This window comes from Mchenga conophoros, linkage group LG13 (assembly GCF_057382185.1).
Source record: "Mchenga conophoros isolate Kocher_MC1m ecotype Shallow Benthic linkage group LG13, M_conophoros_male_GT1.1, whole genome shotgun sequence".
Lineage (NCBI taxonomy): Eukaryota > Metazoa > Chordata > Actinopteri > Cichliformes > Cichlidae > Mchenga > Mchenga conophoros.
In genome coordinates, this window is record NC_140538.1 from 11,829,648 (window position 1) to 11,846,407 (window position 16,760).

Sequence of the window (16,760 nt, forward strand, 5' to 3'; positions counted from 1 at the left end):
AATAACAGAATGAGAATGAAATGAAGACATGGCTAAGCATTAAGCTGTCAGGGCCGCATTGATCTGCGTAATCCTTGTGGTGTTGTCGGATCAAAAATGGTCCCTAGGTGAATGACAGACAAGCATATGGGAATCCCGAGGACCACAAAGCAAAAAATAGTCATGTGAGAAAAAGGATTATGTGCAGTCCTATAGAAAAACTAACCATTAAATAAGCATTTCACCATCTTAAATCATCTTTAAAAGTCATTGAACTTATCTTGATGCTTACCTAGAAGCAATAACTTGAACACTTGTTTTTCTGTATGACTTTATCAATCTGTCACATCATTGTGGAGGAATGTTATGGGATCATTGTCTTGCTGCATTGACCCAATTACACTGCCAGACAGATGGTTTCACATTTGACCCTATAATGCTAACTCAAGACCAAATTCTCACTCCTCCATCGCTGAGACGGACAGCTGGTTCAGATTCCTTTTACAAACATGTGCTGCGTATGTATCCAAACATCTATGCCACTCTGCTCCCTTGCAAAAGACAGTGTGTCCTTTGGTTTGTTCAGATGCAACTTTGGAAACCTAAGCCATGTTCTTTTAGAGGCTTCCTCTTGGAAACTATTCCAAACAAGCCATACTTTTTCAGCTTTTATCTAAAGGTACTGTCATGAACTTCAACATTTAACATGCTGAGACCTGTAGAGTCTGAGGTGTAGCTCTTGGGTCTTTTCATGTGAATCTTCAGGTGAATTTCTATGAAAGATTGTGTTATTAACACACATCTGAATGCTCCACACCAGCAAACTTCTGCTTTGTTGATGATCAATTCATCAAGTGCATTTGATTTTCAGCCTGGCTGCTCCTTACCCTCTAAATTCCTAAGGAAGCAGTAATCGTGTAGATAGTTTTTCACCGGACTCTAGAAAGAAACTTATTCACATCACTGTGAGTGAGACAGATTATAATATGAACATTGTTTTATCATGTACCGTTGCTACGTTTCAGCGTGTTATCAGGCAAAAACAGTCAAACACGAGTTTCCTCTATCTTTGAGCTGCGGCTGCTGGCTTTAGAACGAAAATGGTGGTGGTGCATTTTAATCGTGCTGTTAATTGAAGTGTTTTAACAATAGATTTAAATCTTGCAGAAAAGCACAAGTCTACAGGGTTTTTTTTCCCTCTTCAAAAATATGGCACAAAGGAAAAACATTTCTGGGCATCGTAGAACAAATGACGCATTTCATTGATTTCTCAAAGGAAAATGAAAATCGTGGACCTTCCTTCAAATGTTTCCATTGTCAGACTCAAAAGAAAGGAAGCGTTCTGCTCATCTTTTTTTTTTTTTTTTTTAATTTCTTTACAAAACATACTTTTGGAAAGATTTCAGTTTTAACTTTGTCTTCTTAAAGCACGTGTTCTCATTCTCATCTCATTATATTGACTTTTGTAATGAATTTGCAGGTAAGGCATCCCCTCTGAGGACTTTTGCATGTGGACTATGTTTGTGCACAAGTTGCTTTTCCTCCATTTCCAGCCCGTGTACATTTTATATCAAAGTTTTCTTGTTCCTAAATGTTATCTTGACTTCTGTGGCTCACCTTTAATAGCATTTTTAAAGTCAGACAGGGAAAATTGCACCCTGGAAGCACTTTTCTTTCTCTTTTATACTCTTCTCCGTTGCATGACCTGCCCCTCAGCCCTTAACAATTTAATAAAGTCTTGGGGCAAAAACATTGCCAGACATAATGCTGCCACTGCTGGGTTTTTTTCTTATTTTCTCTAAATTCATAAAACAAAGTATAATAAGATATGAGGAAATAACGGTGACTCAATGTCTCTGTTCTGCATGAGTTGCAGTAACATCTCTTCTCTTTCAAAAACATCAACAACTATGTAATTTCACAAGTTCAGAAAGAGGATGTAAACAAATATTGAAACATTTTGCGCTAGTTGTGTTTTTATTGAAAGGTTTATAAGTTCTTTTTGGTGGGCTCGGCACACCGATAAAATAACAAATGAGAGAGGGAACCTAACCTTTATTGTCAATTATTGCCTGAGGTAAATAAACTGGAGTCGACCCAGGAGTATATCGTGACTTTAATGTGGGACTAGAACAATATAAATATTGATCAATGTGACTAATAAACAGCAGCATTTACTGTGATAAAGCGATAATAAAGCTTCAGAGTCGGCTTAAATGGTCAATGCCATTGACCGCTTAAGTACCTGGTGAACTGTTTGCTGTCTTCATGAACCTCCATCTCTCGGCTTTTAAACTCATTCAGCTCCTTACGGATAGCAGCCTGGGGGGCAGAACACACACATACAAAGACACACACAGAAAATAACATCATTAGAAGACCAAGGCCAACTGTGCCCCCCCACCCCAATCACCTTTTCCAAGTAAGCTCATGATGCCTTTGAGCTGTTTCAATGTGAAATGTTCAGATGCTTAAGCGCTCTCATTTGGAGCTTTTAAGATGTTTACAGATAATTTCCATAAATCTGCAGAGCTACAGTCTTTGCTTCGGGGAAGTAGTCGGAACGAATAGTATATGAGTTAAAAAAATCGAGCAAATTACACAGCAGCACAAATGATTATTCTCATTCATTTTAACTTATAAAATAATGATTTTAAAGGGATTTATTGTAATGTTTGTAACCGACTCTTCCCTCAAGCCTTACATGAAAAGTTTGTTTTGTCTGTCGTCAGTAACATCAAGTACATCCATTTTTTGACCTGGTTGTGCAGGTGATGCTGTGAAGTCGGAGGTTTATTTTTAAAGCTGTTAAGGATTTAGTTAGACGTCGCTTGCTTTATTTGCCTGTCCATTCTTTTATTTGACAGTAATGAGTTTAGATTTGTGCGATCAGAAATAATTTATATGTCTCCAAGGCTGTCTGCGGTGTGACTGGTGACGGAGATTTCACTGTACAAATGTGCAAGCAGACAGTTTACTTTGGTTTGTCCATGCATCGTTTTCCCTGTTGCCCTCTGAATGTGAGAAGATATCCTAAAATTGAATATGCTGGATGTGGGCTGGAAGTCTCAAGGTCTGTATTTATGTGCTGTGCAGTTCTGAACATCAACAGCAGAGGGAAACCTTGACAAACTGCACACTTTGAGGGTCTTTATTGTCTGTGAGGATATTTTGTTAAGCCATGCTAAATACTCATACAGTGCAGATGGCACATATATGCAGTTACATACTGACTTAGTGTGAGCTAGGTGAATTTCATGTATATCATCAAGCATAAACACACAGAGACGTTTAAGACCATAATATGAAACACAACTGTGTACGCAGAAGGCCGTCCTGTTGAAACTAGAAAAAAACCTGCAACAAACTAAGACCCATACATAAATGGGTTTTTGATTTTGGCCTGCACAAGCTCTGACCCCAATCCACCACCTTTGGGATGAACTGGAACAGCGACTGCAAGCCAGGAAACATTTAGTGCCTGATTTTAATAATGCTCTTACAGCCCAGTGGGTTCAAATTCCTGCAGCCAAGATCTGAAATCTTTTCTAAAGTCTTCCCAAGAAGTCGAGGCCGCTACAAAAGCAGATGGTTGTTCGCCATATATGTGTGATTGCATGTCCACATATATTTTAAGTCTCTAATCACCAAAGTAATCAACATCACAAATTCACAAAATTTTCACCCTGAATAGAAACTGTAAAGGTTTCATAAAGCCCTAATAAATTAAATTATATCAGGAATTAAAAAGCAGTCTACAAGAGCAGTACCTTGTCAGCAGGAGTAAGCCGTGTCCAGGGTTTGTCAGCTCGTCTGTCATAATCCTTGGCGTCCGTTACCTCCACATATTCATTAAAACGAAGAATCCTCCTAGCAACGAGCTCTGCCACCGTCGGCCTCACGCTCAGCTACACACAGATGAGAAAGGAGGAGAAAGTAGACAGTCAGTCGAATCAAATATTAAACTTCAAAATGATCTTCCCAGTATTTTGGTTAATGTCTCAGTTCCAGCTGAGTCCACTAGATGGCCTGATCTCTCTATATAAAACAGTTTCTTTCTACTACCATGACTCATAAGGTGGGGCAAAACATATTAGTAGCTAAATATAGACGTGCTGTGTACTTTCTGTTCTCTTATGTGTGTGTGTGTGTGTGTGTGTGTGTGTGTGTGTGTGTGTGTGTGTGAAATTTACAGTACCTTTCTCGTGAGCCTCCTTTTAATCTCTTGCTTAGCTTCTTGTTCCTCTGCTTCATTTTTTTCTGCATGTAGAGAACCAGCAGATTGATTTCACACCTACTATGTCTGCAACAAGTTACTGCATCTAATTATATACACAAGCTATAATTTGCAATATTAAGCCAAGTGCATGGCTATGCAGCAGTGTGGCTGCCATTACGTAAACAAAAGCAAAAAGGCGAAAAAAGGGAAATTAGATTCAATCTGAACGGCAAATATTCTTGTGAAATATTCATTGAATTGCACCATATATACACACACACACACACATACACACACACGCATATATATATATATAAACAGCTTGGTGAGGGGGCACTGGAGAAGTCAGTGACATCTAGTGGTTTCATCCAGATTGAAACAGAAGTCATGCAGGATTTACGACACCTAATCCTTTCCTAGCACAACACATACACAGTGTTACTTCTCTTCCTGTGTTTAAAGGAACACATGAGAGCCTTGCATTATTTCTCATGTGCTATGATGACACTGAGGCTGTGTGCTGCAGACCGAAACGTTTTAAAGTCTGCAAATCAACCTTTCAAAAAATAAATAAAATAATTAAATCAGAGGATAAAGTTACACAGATACCCAGTAAAGCTGTTGCTCTTGACACTTTTACATTACATTACATTATACACACAGTATTATATAATTTTACCAAATCTATTTGTAGATAAATTCTTGCCCACAAAGGGATGAACACCAGAAACAATATATCGGAACTTCCTTACCGCTGTTATGTATGTGGATATAACCACTACACGTATGGACTATGTGTATATCTGTTCTATTGACTGGGAATACAGGCATTCTTTTCACCTACAATAAAGCAGTATTATCATTGTATATTAGGGAAAGAGGTATCATGCATTTGTGCAGTTAGACCAAGAACAAATATACTGATTGAAGTAATGGGCAATTCTTAAAACCATAAAAGCCTGCACGAATGACAAATTTGAACTAAACAGGTGAGATCATAGCCGCTAGCAGAGTTATTTTATTCATGTTCAGTAGCATGACAAGCATGCTCGTTAGTGTGCATTGGAAAACGAATGACTCAGACCAGCTTCTATCACTTCGGTATATGATCACCAAAGAAAATCCCCTCACAGTGTGATTGAACACATCACTCCACCGTGGGAGACACAAAGCTGCTAAAAGGCAGTAATTCATAATTTAGACAGACATATCTGTCTCATCCATCTGATTAATAAGACACGCAAGGTCGTATCTGAAGATCTGAAAGTGGCAGTAACAGATTGTGGCTGGGCAGCTGAAACAGCACAATACCGGCTTTAATGTGACCATCCTCATGATAGCTCTTGTGATATGGTTGCAGGTAGATAAATGACATTCGGGCTTTAAAGCATTATGACGATCATAAAAAAAAAAGGTGTATCACGTCACACCTCTGTTGAAGAGTGTACTTACGCTTCAGAATGTTTCTCTGCTCCAGCTCCTCTGTGGTTGGTCTTTGGCTCAGGCGTCTAAAAAGAGAAAACTGTTTACACTCTTTTTACGAGCAGGTATGGATTTAATAATTCTGCAGGCTCGTGCAGAGAAAAATCCAAAATTATCAACACTTAAGATGTTGTTTTTTGTTTACACCTTTTGTTGCTGAGAATCTGAAGGCTGTTTTAACACCAGCCAATTTGGCTCATCTGTTAGAAAAGGCCAAACTTCAGGACACATTTTTAATGTGCATCATTTGTAACAGTATACCACCCACAGCTACACCAAAAAAATAAACAACAATCTCTGTTGTTATCCTAAAGCAATGCCAAGCTTGAGAAAAAAGTAACACCTAGCCACATTTTCACAGTCCACTTTGTATGCGTGTGTTTGAGTGTACCTGACTAATTTGCTGCCAATCTGCTGGCGTAGCTCGTGCCTCTCCGTCTCTGAACTCTGTGGCAGAATGTTTTTCTCTTCCAGCTCTTTCTTGCTGGGTCGGTTCCCCAGTTTAATGTTCAAGGTGTCTCGTCGGCGGATCTTGCTGGCAAGAGAGGCTAGAACAGAGAGAACACAGGCAGGGCTAGTAACAGTCTTCCGGGGGGTCAGCTGTGGATCATAATGAACAAACAATGAAGAAAATGAGACGTTTAAAAACCTGAAACATCAACAGAAAGTCCATTGTAATGATAAACAGATTAAATGCTGTTCACCAGTGCTGGTTAGTTTTGCAAGCAAAAGTTGCATCTTTGACAATTTTAACAGCATGACTGCACGAAGCAAACATTGCACCGTCACAGCAAGTTGGGCGGCTTCACAGTCTGACTGCAAACGGTTCTTTCACTTCATCTTGGGAGCAATGAGCCCTTGAGCTGAGCAGGATGTTAAAGCTATGGATGTGTTTCTGCAACCATTCAAGGGTTTATACACATCTGGTGACATGACATATTCTTTTACTGGAAGTGTCTATTCAGTAGCCATGAGCTGCTGGCCTACTGGTCAGTTCCACAACTCTGAATCAGGATACGCTGTCTTATATTAAAACCAAAGGTCATGTGTCATTAGGTAAAATATATATAAAACATATTTATTTGCAAAATAAATATGTTTTAACCATAGTAGCAGGACTAGCAGGGCTCTTTAGTTGTGAGGCAACAGTTCTAACCATTGACCCACTGCACTACATCCTCTTAAACACATCACACCCCGCCTGCTAACTGACATGTCGAAGTTGAGTTGTTTAGGTGAGCTTCTCTTTAAGTTCTGCAGCTGACGTGACTGTTGTCAAACATACTGTTTGAGTCCTCGTCTTCCTCCTCCTCTTCTTCCTCCTCATCCCGGTACAGGATTGGTCCGTCAGAATCAGAGTCACTAGTTTGGCTGTCTCTCGGCCTATCGGGTATCACGGTCACCTCGGCCTGCTCTGTTTTTACCCTGGGTCGCTGCGGCTTTTCTGCTTCATCCTCTGCTGACCTGCAGGAATCAATAACACAACAGTGTGACTAAACAAATTTTAATAGATTTATTGTCAGTTATCTAATTTCATATAACAGCAAATCATATAAAGATTAATTTGTGACTTTGTTAAGGTTACTGTAATGCATGCTATCAAACTTAGATAAAGTCAAAGTGAACATAAGGAATTCAAGCAATCAGCAACTTGCATGTACCAACTAGATTTTTACAGTACCTCCGGCTATTTTCAACAACATTCTCTGTTTCTCCTTTCTTCGTTCCACCTCCTCCTCCCTCCTCTTTTGTCCTCTCCTGTTTATCGCTCTGTGAGCTGCCGCGCGCCTCTCCATCTGCGAATGATGTGTTTTCTGTAGCAGTGTTGACATGAGAAGACTGACTTGTGGTTCCAGGAACTGCACCTTTATGGGTATCTTCACCTGCACGCGATGCGTCAGGTGAAGATTTGGGATCTTGGACAGAGTCCCCCTGAGCTCCCCCTGTATCATTGCTTGAGACTTTAGATGAAATAGGTTTGGTGTCTGAGGAAAGGCGAGAAGCTTTTAAGTCTCCAGGTGGGTTAAGAGTCTCTGCAGAGGCTTTTTGAAGTACAGACGATGAAGTCGGAGTGTCTGATTTCCGGTTGGCCTTTGCATCTGTCCTTTCATTCTGTGCTGCAGAGCCAGTGTCCTTTGACGCACGAGAACGAGGTGTGGAGGTGGAGGTGGTGGTGCTTTTTGTTGTGCATCCCGTCTTCTTTGGATGAGAGGACTTGGCTGAGGAGGACAGAAAATCAGACGTTTTTGTTTTTCTAGATGCTCTATTTTCTGAAGACATGCACAAAAACCTCCTAATATGCTTATACAAATTCTATGTTGTAAAAGACAAATATTTATGTGTTTTAAAGTAAAAATGTCATCAGTAATATATGTAGTTAATAACACGCGTATGATAATGTGAGAATCATCCCAAAATATAAGCAATGTTTATATTCTGTTTAATGGCTGTTGGCTACTTAACCCAGGGAACTATTGCTAGTAGTCTTACACCTTCTGTTCAAGTGAAACATTTTGATTGGCTGCATGGATAAAACTGAAGCGTATAAAACGCGATGTCTCACTTTTGCTCTCTATTTCAATCAAAGTAGTTTCACCTAAAGTATGATCGGCCTTGAATTTTATTTTTCAAATGCATCACGTTTTTTGTCTAGGCTGTGCAATGCCAGAAAACGTAACCATTTTTGATTAATACATAATCCAAGTGTATGCAGCACATATGGATTCCAATATTTACCAACTCTTAAACTTAAACATAATAGAGTAACTATCTAAACATATCTTCTCCATTAAAACTGTGACAAACACAGAATACCTAAGGATATACTGACTACTAAAGTATGTTTTCAAGTCTATGTGAAGTGTCTTTGTGTGCTGGTAAAAACACCCTTAGGAGAGGGGGTGAACTTAGGATTTCGAAGTTATTCAAACATTAATGAAGCAACGTTTGTGCCACTTTCCTGAACACACCACAAAAGACACAAATATCCTCTGAAAGGACTGCATGAACATCACATGCAGTGTTCTAAGTTTCGTTTAACCATGCTATATATTGCAGCACAGACACACACACATATACACAGGAAGCAGGGGGATGATCATGCCCTGGTGTCATGCTAGTGAAACCACACAAGCTCGTCAGATTGCTCTCTCTCTCTTTCTTGTTAAAGTGGCGATGCTACACTGACCTCACTCACTTTTCTTGCTCAGCCCCTCTGACACACACACAAACACTGCAGACATTTCTAGAGGTTCACAGATAAATCTTTACTTCTGCTTTCTTGGAAAACAGGCAGATATTGTAAATGACATGCTTTTTATAAGGAAAGCACATCGTGAAGAGGGAGAAAAGGGGAAATACTAACCACTTGACAGAAACTTCAATAACATTTGCACGAGTGTGCACATAAAGCCATGCTTAGAAGGAACAAACTGCTTAATAGTGACTCCTATTTTCCTTCCAACAGTGAGAGAAGGGCATTCTCCATGCGGGAATGAGGGAAGGGATGAACACTGACAGGCCAGCTGGTTTCGGTTCTAACTATCTGAACTTACCAGTCCCGCGACCAGTTGTGTTAGTGTTCCGTGGGGGGTTAGCTTTAGCCTGTGTGGACGACCCAGTCTTGACAGTGGTTTTAGTTGTCTTTTTAGCCCCAGAGGCACCATCCTTGTGCTTTGCCGTGGCTGCGGTGCCACCGGCAGGTTTGGATGATGCGGGCGGAGTGGCGCTTGGCTGTTTTTTAGCTTGAGTCTCTCGAGGTCGCGCCTGATTTGCCCGGGTGTTAGGTTTAGTATCAGACCTTTCTAAATAGATGAGAGGGAGTAGGAAGGAAAAGTGCAGCAGTTACAGGTTAATATAAAGGCTGGAAGGAAGATAAAAGTTGCTGATCTGTGCAAACTGATGCACAAATAGAGAGGTGGACAAGCAGAGACAGAGGAGAAAATGAATGATACAGAAAGTGTATGACAGAGCTGATGATGAAGGGCTCTTGTACAGCTTTTCCAGAGAACTGATAGATAATATGTACCCATTAACCTTCCCAGGCTCCAGGGTAGGCGATAGTATGTGTGTTCAGTTGCTGTACTTACAGAGTTTGTTGCCTTTGCCTTTCTGATTATTGACAAATGAACAAACAAATGGCTACAAGTTCAATGCTAACAGGGTTGAGTTGAAAACAGCACAACACTTAAGCAGCATCAGACACAAGAACAGTGGCCTGTCTCCTCAGGGAGAGAGAGGCATTAGGAGGAGAAGATACAGCTCTGTTCAAACTGTGAATGCCTATTGCAGGCTGATATAATGGGAATATCTATCTGAACACATTAGACCCGCTCATTGATCCCACAGTGAGTTCAATGTCAACCAGAAAGCTGCTGCAGATACTAATGCATTCCACAGCCCAGAGGAAAAGACATCAAAGCACCTAAAAAAAGCTACAATATTTAGATCCAGTATATAAAAATGGAACAGTTCAAGGGCCGAAAAAGCCCCACATTCCACAAAATGTGAGTTCTCTGTAGAAGAGTAAAGTTTTCTCAGCATTTAGCACGTCTCTAGCGACAACCGTTTCTTGCTTTAATTTTCAAACAAATAACAACAATGCATCTATATATAATTCTTCAATATATGCAGGTGGAAGACTGTTACCCTGGGCTTGTAACTTCAACTAGTACAGGAATCTGATGGTTAGAGACTCCAACCAGCCCTGGATTACAGGCCAAAGTATGACAAAGGTTATATTGTGACTGGTCCAAAGGTTACCTGGTTTCTCCTCAGTTCTGACCGGGCCAGTTGCCTGTTCCTCCCGCAGTGTTTCTTGAGACTCAATGTCGACTTTGACTTCCTCTGGCGTCAAACTGGATGTGGCATGGCCGTTCAGATTTTCACTGATGACTGGTTCATCTAGGGGAGAAGAAATAAAAGCTGCTTTTTAGTCATTTTCTCCATCTCCTGATATGACACAAACAACATGTGACAAAGTAAAAAGGCTTTGAAGTGTAAAGAACAATAAAAAACATGTTAAGATGTGTCTTACAAGGTGAATTGCTTTGCTTTGTAATAAGTAAATGTCATAATTTGGGGAAGAAGAGGTGTGGCATTCAATGTGTTCTTGAGCATGGATTTGACTGAGACATAGGACAAACCTTGGTCTGGGATGAGAACTCCTTTCTTGATGAGCTCCTCCCTCGTTTGTCTAGTGGAGATTTTTCTCTCTAGAACTGAAAGACCAACAAGCTCAAGTTCAATATATTTATTCGAACACATCAACAACACAATGCCAAACCACATTTTACACAGTTTGCAACTGCATGACGTTGAAATAAGAGACGGGGTGACGAACGGGCCTGCCTACAATCCAGACCTGTCACCCCATGTAAACATTTTGCACATTAAGAAAAGAAAAATGTGACAAAGGAGACCACATAATGTTAAGTAAACGAAATCCTATATATAAACAACTGTGTGAATATATTTTATACTGTTTTCTAATAAATGTGGTGTTTAAATTACTTGTAAATCACCACAATCTGCTTTTACTGACATGGAAATGTGGTTGTGTACTGATCTCAGACCCCTCCCCCCCGAAAACTTTGACACCAATAAATAATCTAATTATAAAGAAAGACGTTCTACTTCCCAGTTAGCACCTTATATATCCTATATATCTAAACTGCCTGAGCGCTAGCATTAAAGGGACATAGAGGAACACAACTTTCATATAAACACAGGAAAAGCAAAAGATAAAACCTAGCAGCTTTCAGGAAAAAGAGTCTCTGGTTTTTGTATTTACCTCTGTCTCTCTTTATTTCCCAGCCAAACCCCTGAGGAATCAATCAGCAAGAACTACAAACAAACCATTCACTCTTTTCCTTTTAAAGCTCTTCTGGGAGCAACAGTGCTCCATTTCACGCGTAATGTTCCACACAAATCCAAAAATGCAATCTGAGATATTGACCAGACACTTGATTGAGGAGAACAAATCAGAAGCGACTCATCAGCTTGTTGATACAGTGTCATTAACATACACATCCACACACGGACACACAAGACGTCCTACCTTTTGAAAGATCCTGGAACTTGTCGCTGGTCTTCTTCTTCCTCCACTTCCAGGGTTTGAAAAGTTTGCCCAGGGTTGACAGCTTGCCTCGCTGCTGCCGTGATGCATGGGCATTCTGGGCATTGGCAGAGCTGTCCACCGCCACGTCGCAGCTGGCCAGAGATGTTGATTTCTCCAGTCCCTCAACTAGAAGACACGAAAGCAGAAATGCATATAAATAAGAGAAAAGCAATATCAGCGTGCAACCCAGGCAGGGCCCTTATATTTGCATATTATCCATAAGCCTTTGCAGCCTTTCTCTAGGAGAGCTGGTCTCTCCTACAACGGATATGCAAAGATAATCCTGCCATCTGAGCACAGGAGATTCTTATTCTCAAGACCAACACTTCCAATTTAAATAAAAATAATAATACTGGACCTTAATTTCAGTCAAACTAGTTTATTTTAACTCCTTCATACTGCACAATACTACAAGTATAGGCCATCTACGATGTACACATGTGTTATATGTTATAAAACAGATTTTTCTGCCTTTCTAATACTTCTTCTTCTTCTGTGATATACTGAACAGCCTGAATCCCACCCTTCAAATTACTCAACTGAAATGATCCGAGAAGGTGAAGGACCCTCTTTACTTAAAGTGCTCTCAAACATATGCAATCATCTGACCCCCTTCCTTCAGGTCACAGCAACATGATGCTCAAAATAGAGTCATAGCACTTAAGATTCATTTTTATTCCTGTAGCCATTTAAAGGACGACAGGAAAAATGGCTCTCTTAACATAATGGAAGCTTCCACAAACCACAGTGCACTTTATCTGGCTCTATAGTTTGCATTTTTTATGTGCAGGATTATAGCGGTGTTTATATTTTCAGTCTGTATTTACTGGAATTGTGTTTATATTTTAATAGTGTAGTGTTATTTAGTATTATACACATCTCTTTAACAAGTGATTACTGGTGTTTACTGCCGAAGGCTTGTTCCTGTTAGTTTCCCGATAACGCCCGCCTATATTATCAACTAAAAGCTTTAAATGAAGACAGATCCACACACGTTTTTAAGATGGAGTCAGCAAGTGTTAAAAAAAAGCTGAGAAATAGTCATATTTGTCGCGCTCTACAGGTCAGTCAGGGGCGAATATTTGTTTTTAACAGTATTTGCAGTGCGTGCGCTTGTGTGTGTGTCTTGGCGAGATCCTTGTCCTCCCACAGCTCCTCCTCTTCCTGCTGAAAGATTAGAAGAGCTGTGAAACTTCTGGGATAATGTCGACAGTGTGTGCAAGTGCGTGTGTGTGTGTGTGTGCAGGAAGCTTACAGAGGAAAGAGAGGTGGTGTGTGTGATTCCTCAGATTTAAGCAGAGGAAGGCTTTTGTTTTTGCAGCTACGTAACACTGCTGAATCACCGCTGACTCTGTGGAGCCCAGCTAGCGGCAAATGTGTATCATTTTTTCCGCAAAAAACTTTTGAGTAATTTATGTCTTTTTTCATATTTGCACTCCCGAAGAAAAGGTCAAGTTATTGCTGCTTGTAGGAAATGAAGTTCAGCGATGTGGAAATATTGAAGGAGCTGTGTGCTTTTAGCACAGAAGTGCTCTTAAATGACAGAACAGCCCCAAAACCATGCCTTTATGAACGCATGGCGCAACATAGAAGAGCCGGCTCCACGGGACTAACTCGGCCGTCCTTCTGCATCTAAAGGGAAATGGTCACTTTTTTGAAGATACCAATGTTCACATTTTGGACAGTTTAAATGAGGAGTGAAAGAAGCCATCTATGTCCAATGTGAACGACCATCTTTGAATAGAGGTGGTGGTTTATGACACCAACTGACTGCCATCTCAATCCAGTTCTGAGATCCCTTCCCAGACGCCTTGACGACCATTCACATCCTGTGCCATTTGACCTCAGGAAATCACGTGATAGGGTGGGGTTAAGTTTCACGATGAGCTCACCCAAAACCTCGGCTGATTGTGACCTACACTCGTTTTCACACCTTGGCTCGTGTGATTAGGTCGAGGATCAATAGGGGGTCCATGACCCTCTCAGGGACACTCCCACAAAGCTTAAATCTGGGACTCTCCATCATTTGACTCTTAGAACTGAAGAAGCTTCTCGGATGAGAGGTGAAACTTCTTCAAGCAATTTAAAGAGGTCCAGACGCTTTTCTTTCCAAGCTCCTCAGACTAAGATGACCTGGATGACTGAGAGCCTTCACAGACACTGTGCTGAATACTTTATTTTTATTATATTAATATATTTAAATGCAGTCAGACTAAGTAATAATAGATGTTTGGAACATTAATCAGCCATGTGCAGAAATTAAAAGTAATTACAAAACATCACACCTACAATTTGCATTACATAAAAAGCCTGGCTCAAGTTCAACTTCAGCTGATATGTCTTCAACACAATACTTGGATGTTTTTCACATGAAGTCATGGTGGTTGTTTTCTCCAATTATGTGGACAGCTTCAATTAATTCTGAAAACAAAACTTTAAAAGATGCAAGATCAAGTGCATGATCCAGGATCCTGGTTACACTAATCCATAACAATTTGTATTCTGATTGGCAAGAGGAAATATACTCATGAGCGCAACCTACATTTGTTGACATGGTAGCAGCCTGGTTTAAAAAACTAAAAAAAAAATACAGAATCATCGCAAAACCTCAATAGCCGAAGGCCAGGGACTCTCATGTCATCTGCAAACTGAGATAAACGCAATTATTCAAGGGAGACGATTTAAGGGAATTCATTAATTCATTCTTTCAAGTGCATTCTTAGAGAACTCCTAAATTTGCAAATGCTAGCTACACATGGAGGGAATCACTATGCCTGCTCAATAAAAATAATAATGCATTCCCACTCAGCTCATGTCACTCTAAATACTTGCCGACAAGAAAACAATAAAAGTTGGTTGAAAACAGAACAGTGCAGTGTCAGTACTGTTTAAGATGCTTATGCAGCCCCATTGTCAGCAAAAAAAAAAAAAGAAATCTGCCAGATTTCCACCAGACCAAAGCTTAAAAAACACTCAGCTTAGCTGACCAGATGATCCAGATGTTCATTTTGGCAGTAAAGAAGTTAAGTAACCATTTGCCTAACAGCAACTAAAGTCACTCAGTCAAGCATTTCCTGGCTAAGCAGATCTAGTGGGTCAAATCCATTTCATAACCTTCAGCTCAATTGAAAACTATCAATAGCCTGATGATTGGTTGGCTCTCACCAGCATTGGCAGATAGCTGATTCGCACTCTGCACAGATGGACATGGGCTAAAACTGATGAGTGTAAACTATCTCTGACTGCTGCTTACTGCTGATGAAGGATCAATGCATTGTTTATTCACACGCTGTGAGTAATTAAAGTCTACATAAGTGTACATTTTTTTTCTACTAGTGTTGTTTATTTTCCACGGTGATGAGAAAGTCTCTCTTTTTCCCCTGCATTACTGAAGCTAAAGTAAATGTGCATCGATCAAAATATTTGTTGGAACACTGTCAATTAAATATGATTAAACCAAATTCACACAGGTTTACAACTAACAAACTCTTAATATCTAACAAATAATATCGAATCTTCTTATTCTGTCTATAAATTTAAAGACAGTTTTGCAGGTTTTAAAACATTTGGTGGTCTTTAGCAGATCTAAACTAAATAAAGTAGGATTATTATAACAAAAAACTGATGTGTCATTAGCCTAAAGTGTAAAATGAGGGTCAGATAGTAAGAAGTAATATAACTAGAGCAATATAACCATAACAAAGCACTCTGCTTTGTTAAAGAATGCTCGTAAAATCATAGTTTCATTATTGCTCCCAACAGTATTGTGATCACCTTTATCACATCGAGTGCTCAAGGACAAACATGTACATAAAAACAATGGCAGTAAAGAGTGAAGACATGGAGAAGTGCAGCACAGAGCCCCCTACAACTCCCCTCAGACCAATGTAGCACCCTCTTTTTGCACACACACACACATACTTTGCATACACACACTCATTTCCTGTTCCTGTGTTGATATCAAATCACAACAATAGGTGCATTTCAGCAGCTACTCTGTACCGCTAACGATGGGAAAATCAGTAACAGCGATTATCATCACCATTAGGCCAACTATCAAACTTCCAGTGGGAACCAAACAGGGACAATGGATTGACTGACTACTTGCTGAGAAAAGAAAATGAAACGAAGAGGCAAAAGAAAACTCACTGCTTAGTTTAGAGAAGAAACAAAGCAAATCATCAAAAGAGATTCATCTGCTTCCCATTTTTCGGAACCGATTGTAATACAGTCTTTTCAAATTCCTGGTTTCACAGTTATGTAATTATCATAAGGAAAGGGGAAGATTTGAGATTCATGCTGTGTCGTGTAGCAATGCAGGAAATCTAAAGCCTGCATTGCTGTGACACATGCATGAGGTGCTTACACTTACACCGAATGTGTTCAACGGCAGAGATCTCACAAGTACAACAATAAGTCATCTTTTCCGAGAAAATTACACCTACAGTTAATTTATTGTTCTCACCTCACTCTGCAGAAATTCCAATCATTCCGTCCCCCAAACAACTGACCAGAGGCTGATGCTTGGAGGCGGGCAACCGTTAAATAACTCTTGATTTCCATCTTTATGTATACGACTATTATCGACATTTAAAGAAAAAAAAAAACTTGGCGATTTACTGTAGCTACATTGTAGTGGAACAGAAAATAGTGAATATACGGTCGATATTAGCTACTTTAACAATTTCTCCACAGTAATTGAACCTGCAGCTGCAGGGTTGTTGTTTGTTCTTTAGTGAGAGATTGCATGATGGTTGATTAGTTTATGTTTTCACTGGGATTCAAAATGTATAGGAACCAGTCCTAAGGGTGCACTGTTCCGGTTAGATGTCACTAACAAAAAGACAGAGGTGGCGCTAGAGGTGGAGCTGGACTTGGCGGTGTTGAAAATGCTAAGATTTTTACTGGGAGTGGCTAAGAGGGAAATGATTAGAAAGTAGTATATCAGAGGGACAATCCAGC

The 16,760-nt window shown here is 40.0% G+C and overlaps 1 protein-coding gene across 4 annotated transcripts in view; it reads right to left on the reverse strand.

The window, feature by feature from the left end:
• phactr2 (phosphatase and actin regulator 2) overlaps positions 1–16,760 on the reverse strand; it is a 44,602-nt gene that overhangs the window by 3,093 nt on the left and 24,749 nt on the right. For 3 of the 4 annotated variants that reach the window (XM_085296472.1, XM_085296475.1, XM_085296473.1), the window contains exons 2-12: positions 11,739–11,924; positions 10,825–10,899; positions 10,442–10,582; positions 9,235–9,483; positions 7,362–7,899; positions 6,966–7,144; positions 6,072–6,228; positions 5,651–5,706; positions 4,178–4,239; positions 3,750–3,887; positions 2,225–2,301 (exon numbers count right to left, since the gene is read on the reverse strand). In XM_085296472.1, the coding sequence (XP_085152598.1) occupies positions 2,225–2,301; positions 3,750–3,887; positions 4,178–4,239; positions 5,651–5,706; positions 6,072–6,228; positions 6,966–7,144; positions 7,362–7,899; positions 9,235–9,483; positions 10,442–10,582; positions 10,825–10,899; positions 11,739–11,924 (1,858 nt within the window). The remainder of the gene's footprint in view (positions 1–2,224; positions 2,302–3,749; positions 3,888–4,177; positions 4,240–5,650; positions 5,707–6,071; positions 6,229–6,965; positions 7,145–7,361; positions 7,900–9,234; positions 9,484–10,441; positions 10,583–10,824; positions 10,900–11,738; positions 11,925–16,760) is intronic. The other variant, XM_085296476.1, reaches the window with a different exon arrangement.